The sequence below is a fragment of the Prinia subflava genome, chromosome 5, assembly GCF_021018805.1.
Source record: "Prinia subflava isolate CZ2003 ecotype Zambia chromosome 5, Cam_Psub_1.2, whole genome shotgun sequence".
Lineage (NCBI taxonomy): Eukaryota > Metazoa > Chordata > Aves > Passeriformes > Cisticolidae > Prinia > Prinia subflava.
The window spans coordinates 25,918,489-25,946,247 of NC_086251.1; the positions used below are offsets into that span (position 1 = coordinate 25,918,489).

A 27,759-nucleotide genomic window follows, 5' to 3' on the forward strand; every position below is an offset into this window, starting at 1 on the left:
CAACTGCAGATGGTGCAGGCTAGTACATAACCCAAACATTTTCAACATGTCTAGCAGGTAATGTTCTCTAATGTCTAGCAGGTAATACTTTTGCACACTTCCTGCTTCATAGAACGAATTAACGCTTGGGCTGAAGAAAATTCAGCTTTCTGTAAGGTAGTTAAATGTCTTGCCCAATATCCCAATTAAAAAAAAAAAAAAGTTATATAGAAAATTAATTCTTTCATCTGAGCACCATGCATTTTAATGCAGGTTCATACTAGTAGAAGAGAGGATCACAGATCATATAACAGCACTCCTAAAAAGATCTTAGAAGCACAGCAGGCAACACAGTCCATGAGTACCAAAGTGATGTGGTACGTGTGCAGTGATGTGGCAGGGCAGTAAGCAATTCCTGCAAGTACAGCTACAGGCTTGCTGAGAAAAGCAGGAATGCAGTTGCTCTCTTTCAAAAACATCTTTAGCTTAAATATAAATAATGGATCTGATGTTGGAATCTACATCAGAACATCAAAAAATGCAACCAACCATCTCCTTTCTGAAATTCAAAAAATTGGGAATTTCCATATGGGTTAAAATAATTAGCTGTTCCACTTTCTCCATAAATCAATGCTGTGAATGCTCTCTCCTATGGTAACTTTAGAGCCATGCACCTGCAATTCACTAGCTGAGAACCCCAAACAAGAAAGGTCTGCTCATTCTTGCATGTCTGCCTATCTAGATAGTGACTGTTTTCCCCCTTTTTGCTCTTCCTTTTGGCAGTGAGGATCTTGCTCTGCCTGGGGCAAGTACCACATCATCGCTTGAACTGTTAGCAACTACCTTAGGGAATCCATAAACTGGAGAGCTGAGCCAAGGAAATACTGTATGGAAAACTCAAGCCAACACATCAGGCTGGCTCTTAAATGTAATATAATGTATAATGATGCACTCATCCCTAGGACAGCATTCAGTCTCAATTACATATAAATCATTAATAGCATCATGCATTCTTCTAAGGAAAAGCAAATTTTCAACTTAGGCAATTAAGCAAAATAAAAATGACTTATAGTTAGTTGATTTTAAGATACACCTATGGAAGCCAAAACCTCTGTACAACAGCAGTGTTTACTCTTTATACAAAATATTATTATCTCCTTTAATTATAAATACAGCCATGACATTCTGCTTTCATTCCAGTTGGTCAGCTTGCTTTTTCAGAACAAGTTCTATTGAGTGAAGCTACATGGAAAGTCTAGATAGACATGACAAACCAACGTGATTATTAACCAAAAATTATCTAAATGGAAGAAAACTCAGAACCAACAGGGTCTGTTCAAAAGTCAGTGGTGACAGGATCAGATTAACATATTAGCAAGTTTACAAAAGCAAAATCCTACTTTTTTTAAATAAAGGCATGAATAGGTAGAATTAAGCTTTGCTAACTGGAAATGATGCATGTCCTTTGCTGCTGGCTCCTGAAGTCTCCATTGTGTAAGTTACTATTTTTAAATTGCAATGAAATGCAAATTACAAGTAAAGAATTTATTTGCAGATGATCTGAAAAGTTAGCAACTTGTTAACAGTTCATAAGTCATCCAATATCTTAGCAGCAGAGCAGACTGCACTGGTGACAAAGTTTTTGAGGGTTTTTTTAGTAGAGCAAAACAGTACTAACAAAAAAGAGATTTATTATCTATGGAAAAGAAAATAATTTGTCCTTAACCTGGCACGTTTAAGCATGATATCCTAATGCCATTGTGTTTTCCAGAATCGAGTATTTTTCCATGCTGAAAGCCTGCCATCTAGTGCTTCAAACAACAAATTTTGGAAAATGGTAACAGCAAATGTACTTTACTCATGCCATCTTCAGAAAACACCAAATTATTCAAAAGAGAAAAAAATTCCGTGTCTTCCACCTCTAGATTATCTCACTTTTATTTCTAATTTTCTCTTACCTAGGAGAAGAAAAATACAAACTATTACTTTTCTAAAGGAGATTTACAAAATTTGCAGTTCTATGTGTTTTTACTTTCAATGATCAGCAGCAACTTCAAATGAAAAATTCTTTGGTATTTTTTGTTGTGGGTTTATTTTGTTTTGTTTTGTTTAAAAGGAACTTTTAAAACTTGAAGTCAGGAGAGAGAGGTCCTGTATCGCATTGTCAAAGAGCTCTCTCTACGACACAATTTTTGGGTTCTCCAGCACGGCATAAAATAAACAAGAAAAATTAACCAGACCAAATGGCTTTCAGTCTGAAAAAAAACCAAACCAAACTGCCTCCAGCCATGCTAGGATATGGACATAAATTATCTACAAGGGGATACAGTGGGCCTGGGAAGAATAGTTACAAATGATTATGACTCAGAATAACCTTTGTCAGGAGCTCTGGCTGATGACTGTAGCTGGGCTCAGTGCTCTCTGGAGAATGAGAAAAAGTGCCTCTGGACATGCAAAAAGCAGAGGAAAGAGAGATAAAGCCTGGGTTCCAGTTGACACCCCTGGTTCCCCTCCTGACTGCACAATGGGGTCAGTGAGGAGCTAGCTGGCTCTCACAGTAAACAGCCAGTGAGGCCGGTGCTTTTTATCGATACTAAAAGGACTCAGACACTTCCTGCCATTTAATCCAGGACCATTTTTCTTTCAAAGAACAGGAAAAACCTCAAGAGATTCCCACAGTGATCACAGCTGAGCCTGCTGCCAGGGTACTGGGAACACCGAGTCTGGGAGAGGAAAGATCAGGGTTTAGGAGAGAGAGAGGTGTCCCCCTTTTCTTCTTGCCACCTATTTTACCACAGACCTTCACAGCAACTGCTTGACATTTGCTAAACTTTAGCCTTGCAAACTGCTCCTTCAGCAGCACATCACTCACTTTCTGTAAGGTACCGTGCCTGTTTCTGCACCTATGAACATGGCTGTCCTGTTGTGGTGTGTGCCCTCTCCTCTTAGAGTATGTTTAGGTTTGAATGCTACTTTCCTCTTTATTAAAACACAGCTGTACAAAACGACTTTTTTACCCCACTTCTAGGTAAAATTTTTTACCCCACCTTCCCCAAAAAATTCTGTTGTGCTTTGACAGCAATTTGCCTAACCTTGCATCTATTCTTTCACTTCTGAAAGCTTCTTGTACCCTACCTTTATTCCTCTAAATTTTTTTTCTGATAACAAAGTCCCCATCTTAAAATGGAAGTCTTTCAAGAGAATGCAGCCTTGTCTCTTTTCTGCATTTCGCTATCCATGTCCTCCATCTTAATTTATCTCTTCAATACTTTCCACTTTTCTACTAGAGATTCACCTTATTTTTCCAAATAACTGGCAAACAATGAAGAGAATTCCAGAAGAGATTATAAAATCATCAGCTATGACTGAGTATTAATCCAGTGCAAGCTCATGAAAAATGGCTTTTCTGTTACTTAGGTACAAATGTGCATGTTCTTCAAATGACTCCAAACACTGAAGAAGGTACCTTCTTAAACTGGACTGTAGCAAGCAAAAGGCCATCTTCCTTTTACTGTACTAACTTCCCCTGCCAAACATCCTTGACCCATAAAGGTCTGGGAATAACTTTGCATCTGGCAGTGTAAGCAGTTTTTCCTCTTGGCTATCTATCAGATCTCTAGTACTTTCTGCAAAATCCTGCTTGCTGCTCAGGACCATCTTCTGACAGCTAGAGTATGTCTGGCCCATGAAAGTCACCACGGCACTGGCAACCAAACCCTATGAGATCTTGGATTACTTTAGTCTTTCTAAGAAAAAACAAAGTACATTTATTTTACTGCTACACTGGTACCTTTTTCCCACTTTACAAGGAAATATGAATAAGTCTTCTTTATCTTAATCAAAATTCAGTAAATCCTTCATGCCTTATTTTCCAAGCCAAGTTCCTCTGAACTTGGTCCTCAAACCCATCTGTCTCATGCTACAAGCAATTTTAACCTTTTCACTAGGTAGACCAATAAAAGATTATTTAGGACAATATGAACCTCATCCAACACCTCAGGAGACAAGATTTGTCTCTAACTTATTGTGCAGTCCTCCTATCTCCAGGCTCAAAACAGTATCTGGTTGTGAGAGCAGCCTCTCGTAAGCAAGTCTGTCTCTTTACAGTCACTTGGAGGATTGACATGCAAAGAAGGGTTTGTAAGCATTAGAAAAACCTGTATTAGATTTTTTTTTGGTATCCACTTCAACCAGAGGATGCAAAATCACAGTGTATTTCACGATACCGGGGTTAACTTTCACTCAGGAGGAAAAAACAAACACACAACCATCCCCAATCCCTGAAAAAGCCCACAACCAAGCATAAATTACCACCAAATAACAGATGCCCTTATTTATCTCATCTCCATTCCACTACAACCTCCAAACTCACCTGGTATCCTGATAAAAGACCAGCCGTTCTGAGGCCTGATCCCTAAAAGCCCTCCTGGATGCTCTGGGAAGAACTGGGAGCTCTGCTTCAGCCAGTCAGCTGCCAGCTCAGGGGATCCATGCACTACACACTGCTTTGCTTCCAGACTTCCTCCTTCCCGGAGTGCCCTGCGCTCGTACTCTGCACTTCGGTCATTGCAGTAGAACTCCAGTGGCACCGCTGTTACCTACAAGTAAAACAATAATAATCAATATTCTTGTTCACATTTCTCCCTGTCCCCAAATCCCCAGCTCAAGTACCCTACCACGGGATCAAATTTTAAAAGTCAAGTCATTATGAAATGTAGAAACAGAAAACAACGTTTGGTTGGGCTTAAACCAAGTAAAGATGAAACATTTCTCCAGACCACAAAAAACACCATATGAATGATCAGGCACAGAAACCTGCCTTTTGATAAACTATGCCTTGTGCCAACTGCTACACAACTGATAGCAAAGCTAGAAGAGTAATATCCTTGCTCTACCTCTTCTTTTGCCAAGATTTATTTACTTATTTTCAGTTCCACTCTTCACAATCAAGTATTTATCTCCTTAGCAGAAATGACACATTGTCCTTAACAGAAATTCATGTGATAATTCAAAATTAGGGAGATCCATAAATTGGAAACGGGGGGAAAAAAGGAATAGCATATTTCTTTGGTTTCACAGCTGCTTTGAACAAAGTGGGCCACAGAAATAGTGCTCTTTTTCTTGTGGCATTCTATAACTCCTATGCCCTACTACCTGTTTCAGTATGTACAACCCAGCTGGACAGAGCAGTGTTGCAAACACGGGAAGTGTGATTTCATGCCATGTGAGCTGCTCTGGAACAGCTCCATCAGTTTAACTCCCCCTTTTTTGCCCCATCCACCCAAATCTGTACAGAGTGGAAGGTGACAAGAGCCAAACAGCTGAATGCCAATGGCTGCAAGGTGCTCAAAAAAAACCCTCTGCTCCAGCAGATAAGGATGGATTTTGTAAAATCTGCAGCTTTCCCTTATCTCTCCCTTACCACGGTAAAGGACATCAACCAAAAGTGAAACTGAGCCATGATACGCAGCAGGACAGACTGCCCTGCTGGATTTAACTTCAGATACTTCACCAGGAGTTAAACACCATGATCCAAAGTAAACACAATGACAACACTTCAACGCAAATATAAATGCAAAATAATTCACTGTCTAGTGCAAGAATTAAAAAAAAAACCAAAAAACCAAAACAAACCAAAAACAACCAACCAAACAAATAAAAAAAAAATTAAACAAACAAACACACACAAAAAAAAAAAAAAAAAAAAAGAAAGAAAGAAACAAAAAACACAAAAACCAAAAAACCCCAAACACCACGACAAAAAAAACCTACAAAAAAACCCCAAGCAGATTACCAACTACTTTCTACCTTTTTGAATGCAAGTATATTTTGGGAAATCGTTCTAGGGTGTTTACAAAAAATATTTATAACCAAGTTTACAAAAGCTAGTAAAAGCTTTTACATACTATCTACAGACTTAACGTGTTATAAACTCACACAGAAATGGAAATAAATTTTACTATGAAGACAACCTTACAGTATGGGCTAGTAACAGAGAAATTTGAAATGCCATGACAATTTCTTCACCAATATAAGAAGCAAATGTATCATTAATTTAGAAGCCATTGCTGCTTTTATTTCAGAAGTACAATGAAAAAATCCCCCATGTACAGTCACGTGAGTTAAAAACATTGTCATGAATCCTAACAGTGTGCAAAATGACATTCCCTCCAGGACTATGGAAAGCAATGTAACAAATGAACAGAGAAAATCAAGCTTGTGAGAGTTTTCACATTTTAAATAGGTAAGCGGGGCTGCACAGGAAGAATCAGTACAGGAGCCTATAGGTTTTCATGGTGAACAGTAAGCAGCAGACTTCCTGCAGAATTGAGATGGGATGGGAATTAGGGTGATAATGAGACAGTTGAAACACTAAACACAATAAAAGAACTATCTTTCCATTGTGGATGGAAAGCTTCTGTATTTGAAGGGGGTTTAAATTTTTGTTCCATCTTACTATGCTGTGATGAAACTGCTACATATTGAGAATAATACATACAATGTACCATGCAGATGAAAATACTTTAACAGCTTATCTAAATGATAAGCAATGGATAGTTTAGTTATCACCAGTTTAAAACACTGCACTTTAGAACTGTAAGGTAAAGAGAGCAACCCATACCTGAAGACTGCCTGGTACCTTAGATGTTGGCTCTACCTCTGTGAACATTTGACAGCTAACTCAAAGTAACAGGTATTAAGCAAGGTTTCCTAGCTGGAACTGTGGCCCATACCAGTTTTATAGGAGCTGTTCTCATAGGAACAAATAAATCTCATAGAGACTTCTCTTTACAAGGGCCAAACAATTGTTTAAACAGATTAATGAGCACAGTTGTAGTACGTAATTAAAAAAAAAAACCCAAACCAAACCAACAAAAAAGCACACACAACCTTTGCAATAATGGTAAAGCCATTGCTTTCCAAGATACCAAGAGCTATTTTAAAACCTGTCTATGGGTCTTACACAGCTGCACAAAACACTGCAAAGTGAAAGGGGCTGTGTTAAGACTTTGAACACATTTCCACTGCCTAAAAGGTACTCTTCGAGTTGCTGTTGTCCTGTACTGCCACCTGCAGTCAAAGCATAAACATATACTTCTTATGACCCTTTGCGAGAAAGGGCAAAACCTCTTTCAAAATACAAAGAATTCAAAATGCAAGCAAGTTCTGCCACCTGAACACTGCTATAAAGCACAAATGACGGTACAGACTTAGACTGTTTAAGAGACACTATTCATCATCACATTTCAGTTCATGTTTCTATACCCAACAGACTGGAACAAATATTCTTCAAGCACAGGCAACTTGCCATACTGATTTCCAGGACCTAGATTTTCCACCCCTAGGACAGGCAGCCACTACACACAAAACAGAGCAGATCAGCTTCTGACACATATGCATATCTTACCTACTGAAAAGAATACACAGATTTGTGCACTAGGATTTTTACAAGACAAAAAAAGTCAGAAGATTCTACAAGCCATGTTACAGTAACATCTCAACCTAAGGAAAAGCTAGTAGGAAACAATCTTGAGACAAACTCTGTGTGCCTCAGTGCTATTTCTACATTAACAAGAACTAATCTTCCTACATATCCTGGGCAAAACTGACTGACCTCAGAGGACCTAAGAATATCTTTACCATCAGTTCCTTTTTTTAGAATGCAGGCACATATTTTTAGGGTAGACTCCTATATCTTTTACATGCCCTTACAAGAGAAAACAACACTTTTCTGAAACAGACAAGAAAATTCTTTCACTGAAGTTTGTTCACTCTCCTCTTCATTTTGTCATGGCACATTTTCTTCAAATTGTTTTTCCCTACAGGTTTGTTTTTGTGGTTTTACTCATAACAAAAGGTAGAGCAGTCCTTAGTACTAAACCCTCTGTCACACATTATTGTCAAACTGATTGATTCTAAGGGTCATGGTTCAGAAGTACATCAAAAATACAGTGATTGGGATGTATAAATGCATTTCCACCCTAAATTAAAAAACTTAGTTTAGCCATGGCAATTGTAAAATGCATCCTGCATTTATCTCCATGCAAAGTTAACCTTTCAGACATTGTGAGATGACCAAAATTGTTTCATACCATATTCCAGTGTGTAAGAAATCTACTGAAATTAAACCAAACAGTATTACTCAAAAATTAATTAATTAGCTTCTTAATGACAGTGCAAGATCCATCCATCCCCCAAGTTATGTTTTTTATGATTGAGACATGTCTGTACTCATGCAAACTGACTGCACTGATAGAAGACTGACCCCCTCCCCCAGCTGCTACACAAACATAGGCTCCTATTTTTATCATTTGCTCCATTAACTTCCCAAAATTCAGCACAGGTCAAACAACAACAGAAGGCTATAGTTTCTGGGAACATATGTGCTCTTTCTGCTCTTTCAGGTCTTCTACACTCCTGCCAAAATTTTCTAACAAGCATAAAATTAAGTCTTTGTACTCCTAGAAACAAAAAGCCACGTGTGCACTTAGTAATTTTTATATATCAGCCAAACCAAAACAGATAACTTTTATTCACTAGAATAAACGTCAGATACGATTTCTTCTTGCATTTCCCTTCATTTGTAGCCTTCTAAGGCCCTCTCCACCTTTTCTGCTGGAGAGGAGCAATTCAGCATATTCTTCATCCATGATGCAAATTTCAGTACAAAGAGGGACAAATCAAAGGAATGTGAAGGCGAAGTGATTTTCACAATTTACTCTCCAGTGAGGCAGTACATTGCAACAGGGAGGTGACGTGACTGAGCAGTTCCCAGCTCCTAGAGCTGCTGACACTGATGAATTCAGCTTGAGCAGCGGCAGGTAGGTAATGAGCTTGTATTTGTGAGGCCTTGCTTGCCATTCACCCTTCTCCAGATGCAAAAGTATAATTGCACATCATTTGATGAGGCCTACAGCAATAATGTCAACAGTGACTAAAGAATATGTATCTGGATGGTGTGATAATAAAATTGTAAGTTGTCCACTATGTCAAGACCCAACAACATGGAATGCAATAGCCATAGAGCTAAGAAGGTCTCTTGTGCCAGCCCAGGACACTTCAACTAAATTAATTTCAAAATTCATTTAATAAATGATGGACAACCTGATGCAGTAGCATTTAACATCCAAAAGACCTAGAAAATGCCAACTTGAGTAATCCTTATATACTGCAATTTGATGTTTTCTCTCTGAAGCATAACAGAGAAAACAAACATCCTTTTCAAAAAAGCATTGCTTCCCACTCTTCTTTTGTCATTAGAGTTGACCAAACAATCACCTCATTCTGTTCATATTATATCTAAATGTCCCCCTTGGATTATCAATTAGTAAGTTACTTTAATATCTCTTCTATAATTGCTTTAGGTATTAGGAGAGAAAGTGAAATCTCAGAACAATTCCTATTGGGTGCATCTTACAACTTTACTTTTCCCCTCAGCACACATTATAGTCACTTCCCCTACGAAAACCCCACTATTGAATACCGTAGAAAAAGGGCATCCTCGTAACAGTTCTACCCAACCAAAAGAGAGTCATATCTCATTGTGTTCCTAAGATACAATTCTACCAAGGCTTAAAGCACGATCAAAAATACATAATATCCAACACAACTTGGACTTACCCGTGGACTGGCTATGCACAGGAAGGACGGCAGCTCAGTCACCTGGCAGCATCGAACACATGAGGTAGCTGATCTCCTTCTGTATATGACATGGTCTGAATAGCCAGTAACTGCTTTACAGTGGCTGCTGAACACAAGGTTCTGAAAACAAAATCAAAACTCACAAGTTACTATGTCTGTGAAGAAATACTCTCAAATCTTGTATCCACCCATGACAAAGACAGATAAAGCACATTCTGTAAGTATTTGTCTTTGAACAGGGAAAACTCTACACATTTTCTGCAGCAAATATGTGAAGAATCTTTGTGTAATTATCAGAACATTCCAATCTGGAAACGTTTGCAATCCAAATAGATCATATCAATACTTGTCTTGATACTCAGCTGGAACCAGAAACAAGTTTTTCCACCTTTGAACCTTTTGACCTTAGCTTTTCTAATGAAGGAAGTCCAGGAATATTCTAGTAGGTCTGACCCCCAAGGTGTTTTCTAGGTACTCATTTATCTATTCTGAATTAAAATGAAATTTTGCAGAGAGAAAAAGTTTAAGAACTGAAATAAGGCTGGATTGGTACCTTTAGATTTGCATTTTTCCAACCTTTTCCTTCTTTTCTGTACAAAAGGGTTCTAAATTTTATCCTGAAGATTTAAAAAGTGCTAGCAGGGTTACACACATGAACAAACCCATGTTTAAAACCTGGAATTTGCCAAAATGTCCTTCTGATACAGAAAAATACACTGACTCAGAAGTGGGGACAGTACAGTTTAAAAGAAGGAAAGCTCTTTGAAGATGCTCAGCTCTACACAGAGAAAACCATAAGAATTAAATTTTCTTTGCTTGCATCAGTTATAGTTCCTTTTTTATTGTAAATATCTGCATCAATGAAATAAATGAAATAAACTGGTTACAGACTAAGCCATTTCTGCCACTTGACTTTTATTCTGACTCTTCTACATTCATAGAGATCTTTAGTTCTGTATTAGATTTGTTTCCTATAGTATGCAGAGCATTATTCTGCACTCAATAGGAAACTAGTAACAATTTTAGAAGCATTAAGAGGTGTACCTCTCACTGCCATAGGACCACAGGATGTAGCAATTCCAGCCCTTAAGTTCACTTAAGTAAAAGGTAAACAGGATCTCAAGTTTTGGTATTTTTCTGCCCCTGGTTCCTAATGCACCAAAAGTAATGGCATGCTACCTTCACTTTACAGAGCCTCCCAATTTTATGAAATCTCAGTGTTTGAAGTTGTAAACATTCAGATACATGACAGAACCAGACACCCTGTATAGTATGTCATACACTGGATATATGCATTTCCTCCTCTATATATAGAAGGTGAGAGCCAAAAGCTGACAACAGTCTTTCACTGTCACTCAGCAGAGCTAAAAAGCACAAGTCAAAGCTTGGCCCACACTGGATAATGTGATCCCAAAAACAGGCTCTTACTCAGCTGACAATTCTAATCAGTAATGCTGGCTTAAGCAACAACTGCTTCACGTGTTCACTCCAGTCTCCACAGAACCCCTTCTTGTTGGCCCAGCTGTCTGTATTCATTAAGATGCTGATCAAGATGAAAATAAACCCTTGCCCCTCCACTTCCAGTGAGTTTTGTGACATGCTTCACCACCAGGTACAACAGGCCATGTGCTGAAACAGGAGTGTGGGAATCACAGGACTGGGAATACATGCCTGTGGACAATGGATATGAATGCTGGTTTACTCATCTGAGAACCAGAAACAGTGGCAACAGAACACCAACACTGCTGCTGAAAATGGCAAGTCCCTTCCCATGAGATATTTGTGTCACTTTCTGTGCTAGTTTTGTGTCCTCTCCAGAAGCCTATCTAGCTACACATCTGATCAAACAAGAAGTTCAACAGTCATGAAAATACAAGGTTTTCTACAGTTGGCTCATCCAAGGATGTGTTGGGGTATGCCTGCATCAGCAGATGCACGGTTCTGCAGCTGAGAGTAAAGAAAGGAGGAGGAAGAGTGAACAACAGCTTTAGCTCAAAGCCCCTCTCTTCCCCAACCCACACTGAGAGTACAGCTGATTTTATGAAGAAGAATCATCATTGCAGGCAGCCACAAGAGCTTTCCAATAAGTCTTATCACAGCAAGCACTGACATACTGAGTGTGGCCCTGGTCAATAGAGAGATTTAGTAATTATTTCCTGGAAAGTCAGAATACAAGAAATGGATAGAGATGAAGTTAACAAACTGTAATTCCAAACCTATGCAAGTTTGTTACTTAATTCTCTTTTGAAAAACAATATCAAAGACCCATTCAAGATGACTTTAGGGCAACTGAAATACCTAAGAGGAAACATAAATAAAGCTTCAAGAAGGTATCCAAATTAAGAGAAAAATATTTGTACCCAAGCAATAATCTGGCTTTGAGTGCTAAATTCCTGTGTACAAACTATGCGCAGGTCACATAAGAAACATCCCTCTGAATTCTGACATATGCAGCTGTTAAGTATTCATGAATGGAGCAGTCACCAGATATAACAGGGACAGTGGAAACCCATCAACCCATCAGCTCCCCATCAACCACACACATGGAAAAGACTGGGTAAAGTTACAGAAATGAACACAGCCACAGCTCTGAAATGGCTCACATACTTCAGTACAACAAAGCCAAAAACCAAAGAGGAAGATTGCTAAAACCCACGAATGTACACATCTACTACAATTATGCAATCCAAAATAAGTCTAGAATTAGACTCTCCTATACTGCAATTTCAACTCCACATAAATATGGGCAATTGCTACCAGCATCTTAAGGTCATTACCACTCCTAAATTTTTTAGTAGAAATAAAGTTAGGAAAGGAAAGGAGAGAAGGGTTCATGTAAACAGAGCAGATTTTACACTAATTTAATGCATACAAATTAATACATATCCTGTGGTGGCACTGAACAGAGGCAATGAAGAGAACTCACATTCTGCAAGCAATTTTTGTATTTACATGATGAAATAAACGATTTTTAGACAAATGTTACTTCAATTTCAAATATATTAGAAATACATAGGTTTCTTTTTCTACTGACGTACTTTCATACTTTGTCTCTTCCATCAGAAATGCTGATCTGAGCAGTTAAGAAAAGCCTTTCCAGATTTTTACCATTTCCTTTTTCCTCTTTTCTCACCCTCCTCATTCCCTACATGTTAGCACCTTGTGAAGCCCAAGAGGAAGCCTTGGGGAATGTTATATTGAAAGCTTCTCCTGTTTGGCCTAAGGAAAAAGTTAGTTAATTTTCACTCACAGTAATGTGCAGTGCTAAAAGACAGGCATGTAAAGGGCAGTTTGTTTTTCAACTCTCCTTTAGGTTTTGCACTCCCTAACCACCCTTTTTTTTTTTTTGAAGGTGTTCTAAACGTAAGCTTTGCAAACAAAATTCGGTAAATAGAGCTTATTTTAAAGTGACTTCAGGTGATAATCTGTCTAACAGGCAGGTTAGAAAACAGCTTTAAAGTATCTGTCATAACTGCAGGGTTAGTCTTCCTTTAGATTTACTGGGGTTATCACAAATGCACTGTATCACACACTGATGAACTCTGCTCCTCAGCTGGCTGTTTTCTATGTTGAATGTAGTATTAGTTGAAACAGTCATTAATTACACCCAGCCAACAGCCCTGGGAACCCCTAGGACACAAAGACATCCTCAAAGAATAGAAATTATTTGGAGAAACCAAATTAATGTTTAAATCTTGGTAGACTGTGGTGTAAGTGGGTCTGTAGCCTATCCAAACGCTTTACATTTAATTGTTAATATTAAACCTACACATGCATATTCCACATCTTATATTTAAAGTAAATAATCTTAATCCATCTTCTATCCTTCAGAAAATGTAATGTTTTTAATTTTGATATTCATACACATCAAACCAAGGGGCTATGTAAGCACTTAGATCATCTTTCTATATACGTAAAAATGAATGCTACCTTCTCTAAATGCACACAATTTCTGATACCATCTTCTTTACTGCTACACTTACAACACCACACAAATTCTCCTTAACCACACCAACAAGAGGACAGAGCTACACTACAGTCTCAGAGATAAGCACTACAGGCACTAGAGAAACAGCTGACTGTAATCTCAAAAAAACTAACTGAAAGCAAATTCATATAGCATAGACATTTTATCAAGCTAGACACAGAAACAGAGACTACTGAAACACCAGCAGTGCCAGAGTTAACAGGCACACATTCACTTGGCTGGCTCTTTGTTTGATAACTAGGAGGACTCATTTTGTTGGCTTTGCTATTAACACTGCAAAACATGACACCAAGTCCAAGGTTGGTTTCCTACTGCTTATGCGTCTTCAATTTCAACTTCCTCTACACAATATTCAATTGAATTCTGGCTATCTCCTTTCCCCTTCCAGACTCATGAGCAGAAGCAATATTCCCTTGAGAAATTTGGCACGATGTCACTGTTTCAGAAAAGATTTTTTTTACTGCATATCTGCTAACTGCCCTAGATGCTTTCCTGACTCCACGCTAGCACTTTTGTGAACTTATTTCCCAGTGAACTGAATCAATGGAGCCTTAATCTAACTCAGGAAATCAACCGCATTTTAGTCACAAAAAGGCAAAATCTTCACACATATGCTAGGCCAAAGATTAACACAAATGATCTTGCGTTACACAGTAATTTGAGTACATCTGGATCTACCAGACAGCAGCAGAAGCAAACTTCAGAGTAGAAATACATCACTGAAAATGCTTGTCCAGCAACTATAAAACACTGTCAGGCTGGTCTCTGTTTTCTCCAGCTGCTGCAACAATGTATTTATTGAATTTGACAAGAAAAGAGTGGTTTCAGCCAGAAAATGAGCATTTTGCACATAAAAAATATTATGAAGCTTTTAAGCTTACATATAGGGTCTATCCCTGACAAATCATGAGTCTAGTTCTGTTGCTCCTGTATCTACTTCTCGTGCTCCAGTAATATTTTGAAGTCTCCCAAGTCAACTGACTTATTCATTATAGCAAGTTTTGAAATGCAATGCCACATGGGAAGGAGATAAGGTTTAAACTATTTTTCTGTTCAGCAGTCTAAAGTCTATTAACCGTATCTAAAAAAGCAGACATTATCATCCCATCATCATTTCCAAGTTTGTTTTCCCTGTTTCTTAAGGACAGAATGGTTTTCACCATTTCTCATTCATGAGGATTTGCTACTGTCTCCAGATTACAGAAACTTTGCTTACCTGCAGCAAAGTGCAGCTGTGCAAGTTAGGGAAAGAGAGTGGGAAATTTACATCAAGTAAGAAATCCCTGTTCCTCAGAAAACATGATCCCTGCTCTTTGTCCTCTTCAGTCTCCATCCAGGAGCGCATGTGATGGAGCCTGTACGATGCTTTCAGAGACAGGAAAAGAGCTAACCATCTGAAACAAAACACAGGAGGTGCATTTATTCACTGCTTTGGGAAAGAAAGGCTTGAATATATTTACAGCGTAACTCTATTTGACAGAAATGTGGGGGTTTTTTCCGAATATCGGGTGTACAGTGTCCTGCCTTAAAGAAAGTAATTTCTGCTAGACATCTTCAAATTATTCTTACTTCAATTTTTTCTAGGGTAGCTTAACTGAATGTAAGTGATTAAATCGGGATATACTTTGAAGCACTCAAACTAAAGTGGTCAGTTAGCCACTACTATTTAAAATTGCCCCAACTTCTCTGTAAATTATTCTCCATAGAAATTATTCATAACAACCTGTGTAACGAATGCAGAATTTATCATAAATACCACTGACACACATCAAGAGAAATATGAATTATGTTACTGAAGTGCAGTCAAGAAACAGTAATTCAAAATAACCAGAACAAAAAACAGTATTACTTACAAAGTCCTAAAGCAGAACATTTCTATTTCTTAATAAAGACTTACTGCTAGTCTCAAATTTCTTACAGCCACTATTAACTTGACTCAGAGTCCTTTACAGAGAACACTACAACTTAAAGGACCACCTCTCCTTACAAGACAATACAGTTGATGCTAAAAATCCACAGTTCTAAGCCTACACCTCAGAATTCCATTCCACATTAAGACAATATGGCTCAGGGCTGAAGAACAACTACCACAGCACAAGCTTATTCCACGTGTGTTTAAAACATATGCTCAAGTGCAACCAGTAAGAACTGCACTGAACTGGCCTTCCAAAGACTGGATTTTGCACTTGATAATGCCAGCAACCTGCAGCGTGACCCTAAGCGAACTCTCCTTCTGCCCTTTGACCATCATGTGTAATTACAATGTCAATTCTTTGTAACACAGAGTTTCTTGTGATAGGGGCATAAAAATTGCATTGCATAATGGTGCTCTATACCTGGAGGAACACTCTAGAAGTTGTTCTTGTATTAGATAATGATAGAGAGATGATAATATTAGGAGGCATAGAAAATGCAGGTTTAGAGAGGAATGACTGACATCATCTGTATTTCTCCTGTAATTACTAAGAGAAAAAAAAAACTTGTCCTCACCTGGCTAAATGTCCCTGATTCATAAGGTTTGCCATTTCTGCTGGAGAGACATCAATAAACCGGAGGAAAGAAAAACAGCTTTCTTCATTGATGCCTAGGTCACAGAAATACTGAAGTTAGGCCAACACATTTCACAGACACTCGTAGCTGAAAACTAAATTTATTTCATCAATTCAGGATACACATTCTATGACACATGCCAAATCTAGGTGAGTAAACAGGAGATCCTAATTTAACCTAGATTTTTTAGAAATACTGAAAATTCAAGTTGAATGTCTGTTGCCTGACTCCACATTGCAGTTCATTTTCCAGTGTGAGCAAGAGAAGGGCACTTGCCAAAAAAGACAAATACTTTCTAGGCCCAAGGGCAGCCAGTAAGAACGTTTGTTTCACTGATTAAGAATCAATAGGCAGTGTGCATATCTGCAAATTTGAACAAATATCTTCCAGACAGCCAACCAGAAAGAACATGCATACCGCATGTCTCACATGCTCCCTCTCACCCAGGAAGGCAAATGGGTTAGAAGGAGAAGCAGGTATTGGTAGGGAAAAGCCTTGCAGACCCACCCATGTGCATTGCACAGCCCCAACACCAACTGAAGAGGTCCACACTAACAGATTTCTGCACAGTAATGCAGCCAGTATCTCTCTTGCTTTATACTTCTCGAGATTTTCCCATCTCAGTAGCTAAGTGATCTAACAAGCTCTTGTAGGAAAAATATTCAATCACCTACAATAACCTGTATCTGTCAAGACTAGCAGGTTTTCTGGGGTTTTTGCTCATTGATGAATTCTGGGTCACCTGCATCTCATCTAGTTTCTAGTTGAAAGTAAGTTGGCAGTTTAAGATATGACACAGAATGAACTGAAATGAATCCAAGATTTCTTAGAATTGAATCTGTGAAAGACTCATATTAGACTAAAAAGGCAGCACTAATTTCTTGAAGCAAGTTAAAACAAGACAGACTGAATTAAGATACTGCACTAGGATTAACCAGTAAGTAAATGACAAGTTATTCACAGATTCCTCCAGCTGCTTTCCATCCTTTCCTCTCTGAGCAAATGAAATGTATGTACAAACACTAAAAAAATCCTAGTAAGTTCTGATCATATTATCTCAGAGAATTAATTAATCTGGTATCTCAGTCCTTCCTTTAAGAAGTCATATTAAAGTCCAAGGGGCTTCCCAAGCCTGTAAACCTACCCTTCCTGTGGAAGAGAGACTGCTGGATGTGGTCTGGTGCAAATGGCGAAAGTAAAACCCGTAACCACCTGAAAATGAAAGGAACAAAACCAAACAACATCACTAAGAAGGTGTTAAGACATAACACCTTCAATCACACAATCGGCAGAAGATACAGTGTAGCCATTCACTTCTTCATTGTAAGTATTTTAGCTCTCTGAATATCTGGAACTGCACAGCAGTGAAGGGAAAGCATCACCAGTCTACAAGCATTGCTTGCTAATTTGACACTGAGACACACACTGTTGTGGAACTGCATTATTTGTTCTAGAAAAGCTGGTCTTGCTCTTCACATGTCTCTCTTGTCTCTTCCCTCAGCACTTCTCATAACCGAATGCAGACAAAATTAATCAAGAATTGCTATGGTTGGAGAAAACAGCAAACTGCACATGGGCAGATTCTCCTCATCCAAGGTGAGCTTTAAAAGCTGTCAAGGCACTAGCAGATGCTCATGTTATACCATGTTGCTGATAGATACTGACTGCTTCCTTGAATGTGAAAACTCACTGAAGGGAAATCAGGTGGGGTTTTTGTTGTTTTCAGAATCTTTTAAAGCTTAATTCTACTATACATCATCAGCAACAACTCTAAATCCTTTTCCTGGCTTTCTTACTCAATCAAATGGATATTCTGTGATTAGGATTCCCCCATGAAAGAGCACCTATATCAGATACTTAACAGCTGAATAACTAAAAGGAAATGGACTGCTCAGCCAACATCATTTAAGTACAACAGGAAAGGGAGCTAATTAGCAAATACAAAAATAAAGTAAGTAATAATACTAAATACGCTAAAGTGGATAGGAAGTGGAATAGGCTTGCCTGTCCCGTGAGTGGTTAAAGACCCTGATCTGTCCGTGACGGTAAAGGAACTTGGAAATCTGGTATGGCTTTAGGGAGATGTGAAACGGAGACCAAGTTTCTTGTCGCTCAAACAGCTCTGGGTGATTGCACACCTGTAAGACACAGAGTATGTGAAAAGCTGGGAGGAATTAACTCAGTCTGATGCAGCATCTACATCCCAAATCAACCACGACCAATGATCACTAAAACTTTACTATTGCTTAGTATTGCATGGCTATTTTAGTGTATCTGCTCAAATTTGAATATGGCATCACACCTTTTGATATTCACATAACAGCTCTTCTTTCCAAATAAACGGCTTCCTTCAACCAAACTTTTGTAACCAAACCAACCTTTGTAACCAAACCAGGCAGCAGATGCATGCATCACATGGCTAAAGCTCTTCTTCAACCAACATCATGCTACACTGCATCCGAAACACAACTTAACTGCATGCAAACTTTCATGTCCATCCCAGATTTTTTTTAATATGGTGTTTTCTAGAAGCCATATTTTAGTTCTGTGCTAATGAATGATCATACGTTTCAAAAATTATTATTTAAAATAGCCTTACCTTCCTAAACTGCATGACTAGATTCATGAGACTACTAGTGGTGGTCTGTGCTTGCTGAGTAGTGCCCATTGATGACTGCAGGAGGTCATCAATGGAGATTTTGTTTTTCAGAGCTTGGTACAAGAGCTTCTGTCGACTTGTCTGCTGGCAGTACATGAGAATTTCAATCTGCAAAATGATAATGAAGATTTACCCATTTCTACTTCTAAAACTAAGCATGATGACATCAGTGTACGTAAAGCTGAAACACACCTTGAGGAAAACAACTTTCTCAAAAAATACATTTATAGGCAATTGCATTCAGATCTGCATTTCAGAATCTAACCTGGAAAGGACTTAACTGATAGGTGTGTTTAGGAAGAAGTAATGATGTAGGAGACAGACCTTTAAGAGTACGTGAGCACAACTAAGTAAACAGATTCTTAAGAAGCTGACATCACACCTGCAGCTGATCAGTTTAAAATCTGACTCCAATTCCACCACCCTACAGTTCCCCACTCAGAGCCACAATAAGGAACATCAGGAGCCCACAACAGTGATGATGCATCACGCAACAACAGTGTCTGTGAGAAGTCCACTGAAATTAATAAGCACATCAGAACAAACCAGATGTCTCTAAGCCAATGGCGCCAAAAGCTGGGGACTGTTGACCACAAAATCTGCTAGTATTGCTAACATCCATGTAAAATTAAGAGACTGGCAAGAGAGAAGACCATGATATTGCCACTTTGTATTTCTCTGCACAGGCAAGCAAAAAAAAAAAAAAAAAAAAAAAAAAAAAAAAAAAAAAAAATCCTGAACCCATGCCAAATTCTTCACAAAGGCAACTGGAAGTGTTTATGACCCAGTCACTGCTGTATCAATCTCCTTGATGCTATTAGGGATACTTCTGTCAACTTAACCAAGACTAAAGATATTTCATTTTTAGCTGGTAACAAAATGCGTTCTCAAGAAAACAAGTTTGTTAATTAGAGGTTTTTCAGTTACATTTACATCTAATGACATTGCTGGTGAAGTGAAGGTCCAATAGAAGTCTACAGTCAAATTTCAGGTATGCAGACTGACAAACAAAAGAGCTTGCAAAAACCAGATCAGAGAACAGAGCTGTGACAATACAGCTGTAATACTTATTCTAGAGAAATACTTCTTCTCACCTTATCTGACAGTTCATTTTCCACATCCTTCTTGATTCTTCTCAACATGAAAGGCTTCAGGATCATGTGCAAGCGGGATAGCTGGTCTGAATAACGGGAAAGAAAGAACTATTACTTCATCAAGGAAGAAAATTATATGGTGTTTTATGACAAATTAAGTCCCTTACAGCTCAGCCATTTCCCCCCATGTGAATTCTTACAGCATAGAGTTGATATTTCTCTGTTGATTTTTGTTTTTTTAAAATGAGTGCTGTGCCACACTGCTTTTCTATTCATTACACATAATATATTACAGTCAAATAGAAACTTTAACATAAACTATCGACAACAATCCAATAATGTTCCAATCCCATTATTCATCCTCTGCTTTAGATGCCACATCTTATGGAAAGTTTAGCCACTATTAGTTCAAAAAGGCAATAGATTCTTAATATAAAAATTATAGTAGTTACACACTGCACTCACTCTCATCAATAGCAGATTTGTTCTCTGCATGGCTCTCTATGTCCTTAGAAAACCACTCATTGAACTCTTCATGGGAATCAAACAGTGTTGGCATGATAAAATGCAGCAGGGCCCACAGCTAAAAGGAGAAAACACTGGATTAGCAAAAGTTATCCTACTGTGAACAAAGAAATTTGGGATCCCAAAATTGTGCAGCTCTTTATAAGCAAAATCACTTTACTAGTTCATGAGACATGGCAAAATTAAACAAAACCCCAGCTGCATTTTCTTCCTGCATCCCCTCAAAATGCCACAGATATCAACTTAACAAAATCCCATTAGAAAGCAGTGAAAACCAGCATTATTACTTCAGTCAACAAAAGGAAAAGTCACTAGAATTAGACTTCATCCTGTAATCCAAGTATTACTTCAAATATCTTTACTTTTACTTGGATGTGTGGCAAGTTTCCATATTTTTCCCTCCCAGGGCTCATCCACATTTGTTTGCCAGTGGTTTGCTACAAGCATGATCTCACAATCACACAAACGCGACAGGTTTCTCAACTGTTCACACATATTTAGCATATATTCTTGTTATAAAGAAAAATCCACTCTTGTGAGCTCCAAATACCTCAGCCATCGTGTTCTGGATTGGGGTCCCAGTCAACAACAATCTGTTTCGACACTGGAACTGTAGCAGGATCTTCCAACGAACACTGGCAAATAAAAGCAAGAAAAATCATCTCTACAGAAAACTGCAGAATGATATGAAACATAAGGTATTTTAAAGCCAATTGCTTCCAGTGAGTTTGCCAAATGATCTTTGGAAGTCACTGGACAAAACTATTACAGCTGTTCCTCAGTCTTTCAAAAGACAATTACAGGAAAAAATAGCCTTTTTCCAATTAAAAAGAAAAAAACGTGAAATTTATTTTATTTTTCTAAGTATTTTTTTTACTCACTCTTAAAACAAATGCTTACTAATAAAATCTCATTATCAGAATAATTAACTTTCCAAACGAAACAGGTACTTTGAATCAGAATGTCAAGTATTTTTCAGACTTTACAAGAGGAAGTGTATAGGCTACTGTGGCAGGAGGCTGAGCTATATATTAAAATGCTCTTAGAGGGGTGGTTTCCCAAGAATGCACTAGAGACAAACTTTGGTCAGAATAAGCCTGCATATAAAGCAGTCCTCAACTTACTGTGTACAGTGGCAAATTGGACAAAGGTTATGGGAAAGCAATTACAGAAATAAAGACAGACAAATCCATTACTCAAAAAAAAAAAAAATCCCAAAAAAAAACAAACCAAAAAAATTTCTGGCACAGAGTTTCACGACACATATTGTGCTTTACTGCAGCCAACAGTACTCATGAGGTTCTGACCTTCATTCTTGTCTGGAAGTGCCAGTGAATAAGGAATCAAAATAATGCATTTAATGGAGCCAATATAAGCAATATAAGCTAAAGACTACAGACCATTCACCAGGCAGAATTTGGTGAACAGTCAGAAACGAAAGTGAACAGCATTTCACACTGTTTTGTTTAACTGTCCTGTGCTCCATACAAGTTTCTGCCCCAGAGCTACCTTTTAATTACATTTTACATATTTGGAAAATCTAAATGTAAAAAACCGTAATGCATCAATCCAGTGTCAGAGAGTTATACAGGCATTTAACTAGGTTAGATACTTAAGGTGTGTTATGTGGGTCAATTTTAACTTCTATCAATTTATATTCTCTTGATGTTCGCTTGATATTCCTCCAAGAGGCTGATCCACAGACAAGATTCTGTTTCCAGTTCATTTATTACCTGGAGCTACTCTTGAGTGCTTGTGCTTCATCCAGCACCATATACTGCCACTTCACTCGCTGGAAATACTTCACATCCTGCACTACCAGCTGGTAACTGGTAATTACCACATGGAAAGGAGCATCCTGAGTATACAACGTCTTCTGTAACCACAAACGGAGAAACAAATGTCCACATAATGTACATACATTGTCACGAATTCACTGTCATTTCAGACTTCTGTTCTACAATCTTCTCATTACTATTGCATTTTGCCCAGCTGACTTTAAAATTAATTATATCACAGTTACCCAACTAGTGGACCTGGACTTCAGCTCTTGAACAATTTCAGACACTTCTTAACCTGCAAGACAAGACCTGGGTACTGAACCCTACAAAATGCTATTGTTAAATAAGGACCATTCTTGACAGAATGGCAGGGATTCAGGATTGGGGCATCCTGAGTTAGGTCACTCAAACAGAATAAAGAGTCCTTGACACTGAAAATTCCTGCTTTCTTCACAGTGCTTTAGTTCCTCATCTGACCTTCATACTGCATTGAATTGCCCTGTATGGTATTGCTCTTCAGCATAAGAGAAGCCTTCCACCTCATTATCTTAATAAAAATGTTACTACAGGAATGAAGAAACTCTGCATCCACACATTAGTTTAGTTTGGTGATGTGTAGCAACAGTTTCTAGTTTACTCTGCACAAAGAAAGTCAAAGCACACATTCATGCTGGTATTACCTGACTCCAGAACTTTCTGATCACTTTTCTATCATGGGGATTTCCCCAGTAAGGTAGCACCTGAAACAGTAAAAGAAAAAAATAGACATTATTTTCAAATAATGATATCAGCTCTGGAATTTTATAGTCTGTAGTCTACAAAATGACATACCTCTTTCTCCAAAACAACAAAAAGGAAAATTATCTTTTTTACCATCAAGAAAAATCAGAAAGCATTTAAAAATACTTTGAAAAAGAGCATTCCAGGAAAAGGTATCAAGCAACTTGGCCTGATCAAACTATGTTAGGAATCTAAAAAAGTCCATTAGCAAATCTTCTAGTCGTGTTTCTCTAAAAATTAAAAATGATACTCTGCTTATGGCAGAAAGAGGTCTGCACTCAACTGCTATAGTTAAATCTAAAGGACTAGAGGGCTTGTTGCCTGTTTAACAACCCCCACAGTCCTATTGCTTTTGTATTTCAGAACTGAGCCCAGAAACCTGACATGAAGTTAAAATGTCTGGCCTGGATATATTTAATACAAGATTTTTAAAAGCAAGCACTACTGCCATAGAAATCTGTTGAACTGTATCTACAGTTCAAAATTGCACGGGTTGAATTACTCAGACCTTTGCAGAGCACTGACTTCTGTCACTGGTTAATAACATTCTACTGCCATCTCCTGCCTGGTGGAAGAACCTACAATCAGCAAAGACTGGGAGGTGTGGGAGAGAGGAAAAATGCTGCTTTCTGAGGTGGTGAAAAGTCTTACAACTTCAACTGACAGACTTCAAAAGCCTTTAACTGAATACTCCTCCTACCGTTCTGAAATAAGGACACTTGTAAAACAACCAGGCTGATCAAAAAGTCATTGGTCTTTTAGTTTACATATTCTGCCATGGACATAAATTCACTGTGATTTACTGCAAGCAGAACTGACTGCACACTTCTGTATGATTAGAGGCAGAAACAAAACCGGTCGAAAAAGATGATTGAAGTTGTAAACATATGAAGTTTTTAAGTTTAGAAAACTTCTTTTTAAAATATATTTTCTTCCATGGATGAGGTAAACATCAGCATGCAATAAGATCAGCATGCCAAAGAATAGCTATACAATGACATAAACAGTTTGGGGTTTAAGTCAAAAAAGAGAAAACTATCTTTTCAAAAGCATCCTGACTGCATTTTTCAAACACTTGCTGTATTTAACTCCTAAGAAGGAGAGATGATACACAGTTGCTTGCTTATTCTATACAATGGACTGATCAAAGGAAGTGAGACAAAGCAGATACAATGGCCAGCAGCTCTCAATTTTTCTAATCAAGAGTCCCTATTATTTTGGGCTATGAAAAGACATGACTAGATTATTTTTAGGTTGTCTTGGCTTTTTTTTTTCTTTTGAGTACCTTTTCAATAACACAAGTGTTTGTATTTCTTCATTAGTTGCTTTAAAGGCTCGGTAATGCAAGTTTATTCCAAAATACAAGTCATTTGAATCATGCAGTATTGAACAATGCTCTAGCACAGCCTCTCCTCATACAGATACCTCAAACTACACATCATCACAACCAACGTACAGTCTCATCAGGGATCTCCAAAGCAAGCTATTTGGTAAAAGCTAAGTCCTTTAATTTTGCCCTGCTCCAGATCAAAAAATCAAGTAGCACTCATAGTAATACATTCAATTTTTTCCCTGCACTTCTTAAAAGTAGCCAAGACATTCAGACAATTAGCCTGATGTTACTGGCATATTGGTTACTCATAACTAGGTGCCTTCTACTGTCTTCTGTAAAAAGGAAAATCTGATGTTTTGAACAACCCAATCAAGACTTCTTTATATCAAAGGTTACTATGTTAACAACTCAAATACTTAAATTATTATCTGTTCCTCCTTGCAGATGTAACTGCAAGCTTCTGACACTGTTGTCTATCCTGAATTCTGAAATCACAGCACTGTTTTAGCAGTACACATTTCTTTTCAAATTTTCCTTTACAACATTTCATTTTTCACTGGGGGACAGGTAAGCAGCTTGTTTTTCAGTAACTGATAGCTCCGTGCTTTCTAATTTACTATTTACTATTTCTATTTACTAGGTTTTCACATTCACAACATACCTGAAAAACTCCATTTGTTTTCCTCCAATCTTATCTATTTGTGCTTCACTTCTCTACTTTTTCTTATTAATTGTATGTCCATGGTTCTTCTATTTTTCTGTAATAACTGCATTTTGCATGCCTCTTATCTATCTAGTACTTATTCACGTGCAATCTTTGTCTGACTCAAATTCATATGAATGACTGAAAACACAGCTCTAACCCTAAGACATTTATATAAAACTTGGTATATAATTCTTGTTCTGCTGCCAGGCCCATTAAAATTATATGTCCACTTGCTGACCTGCTGCAGCTCCTTACTGAGAAGGTATCTTTAAGTCGATGCAAAACGAAAGTCAGGTGATTAAAGTAAGAATATTTTTAAGCCCTAGATAACTAAACACTCCAAAATAAAACAGGGTTATAGAAAAAATACCAGGCTCATTACAGAGTTTCATATTCCAAGCTCAGTAAGCACCCAGATGTTATACAGAACTCAGGAGAACAAAATGGTTTGCTCTTGAGAAAACAGAAAGAACTTCCTTGGACATGCTCATTACCTTAAATTTAGGTACAAATCTGGCAAACTCCTGGTGCCAGTTGTTCAGAGTAGAGGCAGGTGAAATTATTAAAAAAGGTCCCCAGATGTTCTCTCTCTGGAAAATACACATGAAAAATTAAATTAGGAAAAAAAATTGAAGGGAAGTGATACAGAGATGGTTTGAAATGACTTTACATTTACTAAACGACAGCAGCTGCATGAGAGGGAACTATGCAACACAGCAAAACTCTCCCAGCACAGTAGGGTGAAACAAAACCAAACAGAACAGACCTAATGTTTAACCAAGACTTATTGCATAACAGCAAAGTTTTTCCCAGAACAAACTCCTTTGTTTCTGAGAGTTGCCACCTTCATCTTACAAAGAGCCCCTGTCATTTTGATAAGGAAAAGAACTTCAGGTGGCATTGAAAACTTTGCTCTGCCACATCACAAATTACAGGACTCTCTGGTGAATAACTGAGTTGATCCATTAATACATTAGCATTTACAAGCTGACCCTCATAAGGGAGAGGGAGAAGAATAGAGCTCTATTCAACCTTCAAAAAACTTCAAGGTGCAGTGTAACAGGAAAACAAGTTTATCTTGTTATTCCTTCCATAGAGATGAGCTCAAGAACCTTCAGCTCTGCACACCTTTACAGTATTTTGGCCAACAGTACCAGTAACATAAAGAAATGCACACTGTCACTTGGTCACTAGTGCAGCTAATTTTGCTTCTAGTATCACTTTCTGGATATCTCCTATTTAGGGGAAGTGACTGGATTGTAATCAAGACCTTTATTTTTTAAAATAAATGTATCTATTTCCTGTTGTTTATTCTGTTTTGTCTGCCCTGGCACAGAATAATCACTCTGCTTCCTTAAAAACCCCACTAGAATATGGAAATTCATGCTAATTGCAATGAAGCTCAGAATTTGAGCACTTTGATCTGTAAAACTCAGTGAACCATCAAGTGTACAATTTGTTCTCTACTGAGGCTTTTACATGCAGTGCAAGTGAGAAAATACTACTCTTTGAATAAATGGAAACTCTATATAAATAAAAATTGACATACATAACTACTTTGAGCCAAGTGATGGCTCCACATGAAAACAATGTATAAAATACCTTTTAAGACATTTAAGCTTTATAATCCAAAATGCATTTCCAACGTGTGAAAAGCATGCATCTTCTATCAATCATACTACCCAGGAACATGCTCTAATCCACCTACCTCAGCCAGATGTGCAAGAAGAGCAATACTTTGTACTGTTTTACCCAGACCCATTTCATCTGCCAGGATTCCATTGATGCCCTGCAAAAGATCCATAAATGAACACCTTCAGGTTACTCCTTTTTTAACCTACAAAGAACTGCCAGAACAGTTGCTACTGAACTGAGTGGGAAGAGCCCCACTGTAACAACTCTGACACTCTGAAACTTTATCATCTCTTACATCTGCTCCTGAGAAGTAATTGATCTCAACTGTATTTCATTGATGCCTCAGTCTTATTTTTCCTCTAAGCCTCTCTGCACTTCATGATCCCACTGTGACCTGGGCACACTCACAAGGACAAGTCTGCCTGCAGTTTATCAGCTGATCCAAGCCTGAAACAGTATGCAACTCCAAGCAGGAAAGGTCTCCTCCATGTATGATCTAAGTGATGAACAGCTTATAAACCATGCAAAGAATACTGAACTCAATGCCCCATTCAAAGCTGTTACATCCTAAATAACCAAGAACACTAGTACGTGGCCTACTTAATACATTCTTTCTTCTAAACACATTAAAGATCAAATATAGTCTATTTTTAAAAACAGTAGATTCTTTTGGCCAACTTTAATGACTTAAATAATCCCAGAAGTTATAAAAACTTGCAAGATGTACTAATATACCTGCTCATATAGGTTGGCCAGCCAATTCATGCCTTTCAGTTGATAACCTTTCAGTTTTCCATTGAAAATGGTAGGCTGTGGAATATCTTCTCCTGCTCGGATGGATGGGTTTGCCAAACTGTAGCTCTCTCCAAACCCAGTACCGGATTTGTTAGCAGCCCGTAGAGCAGCTGCCCGGCTCTCCTTTGCATCTTCATCAAATGATCTGGTCTGAACAGGAAAAGGAAGGTATGCATAAGATGGTGAATATATTAGCTTATCATGAAACTGTAGTGTAAAAGGCTTTACAATTCACATTAAGACACGATACTCGCCAGAAACTAAGAGAAAATGAGCCTGTCCCTATAGCCCA

At 38.0% G+C, this 27,759-nt stretch overlaps 1 protein-coding gene across 2 annotated transcripts in view; it reads right to left on the reverse strand.

Annotated features, from left to right (window-relative positions):
- INO80 (INO80 complex ATPase subunit) overlaps window positions 1-27,759 on the reverse strand; it is a 65,209-nt gene that overhangs the window by 17,786 nt on the left and 19,664 nt on the right. For both annotated transcript variants that reach the window (XM_063398523.1, XM_063398524.1), the window contains exons 12-26: window positions 27,408-27,617; window positions 26,746-26,826; window positions 25,532-25,627; window positions 22,899-22,958; window positions 22,171-22,313; window positions 20,988-21,072; window positions 20,378-20,495; window positions 19,913-19,998; window positions 18,759-18,926; window positions 18,164-18,297; window positions 17,304-17,371; window positions 16,100-16,193; window positions 14,826-15,003; window positions 9,601-9,741; window positions 4,352-4,577 (exon numbers count right to left, since the gene is read on the reverse strand). In XM_063398523.1, the coding sequence (XP_063254593.1) occupies window positions 4,352-4,577; window positions 9,601-9,741; window positions 14,826-15,003; window positions 16,100-16,193; window positions 17,304-17,371; window positions 18,164-18,297; window positions 18,759-18,926; window positions 19,913-19,998; window positions 20,378-20,495; window positions 20,988-21,072; window positions 22,171-22,313; window positions 22,899-22,958; window positions 25,532-25,627; window positions 26,746-26,826; window positions 27,408-27,617 (1,888 nt within the window). The remainder of the gene's footprint in view (window positions 1-4,351; window positions 4,578-9,600; window positions 9,742-14,825; window positions 15,004-16,099; window positions 16,194-17,303; window positions 17,372-18,163; window positions 18,298-18,758; window positions 18,927-19,912; window positions 19,999-20,377; window positions 20,496-20,987; window positions 21,073-22,170; window positions 22,314-22,898; window positions 22,959-25,531; window positions 25,628-26,745; window positions 26,827-27,407; window positions 27,618-27,759) is intronic.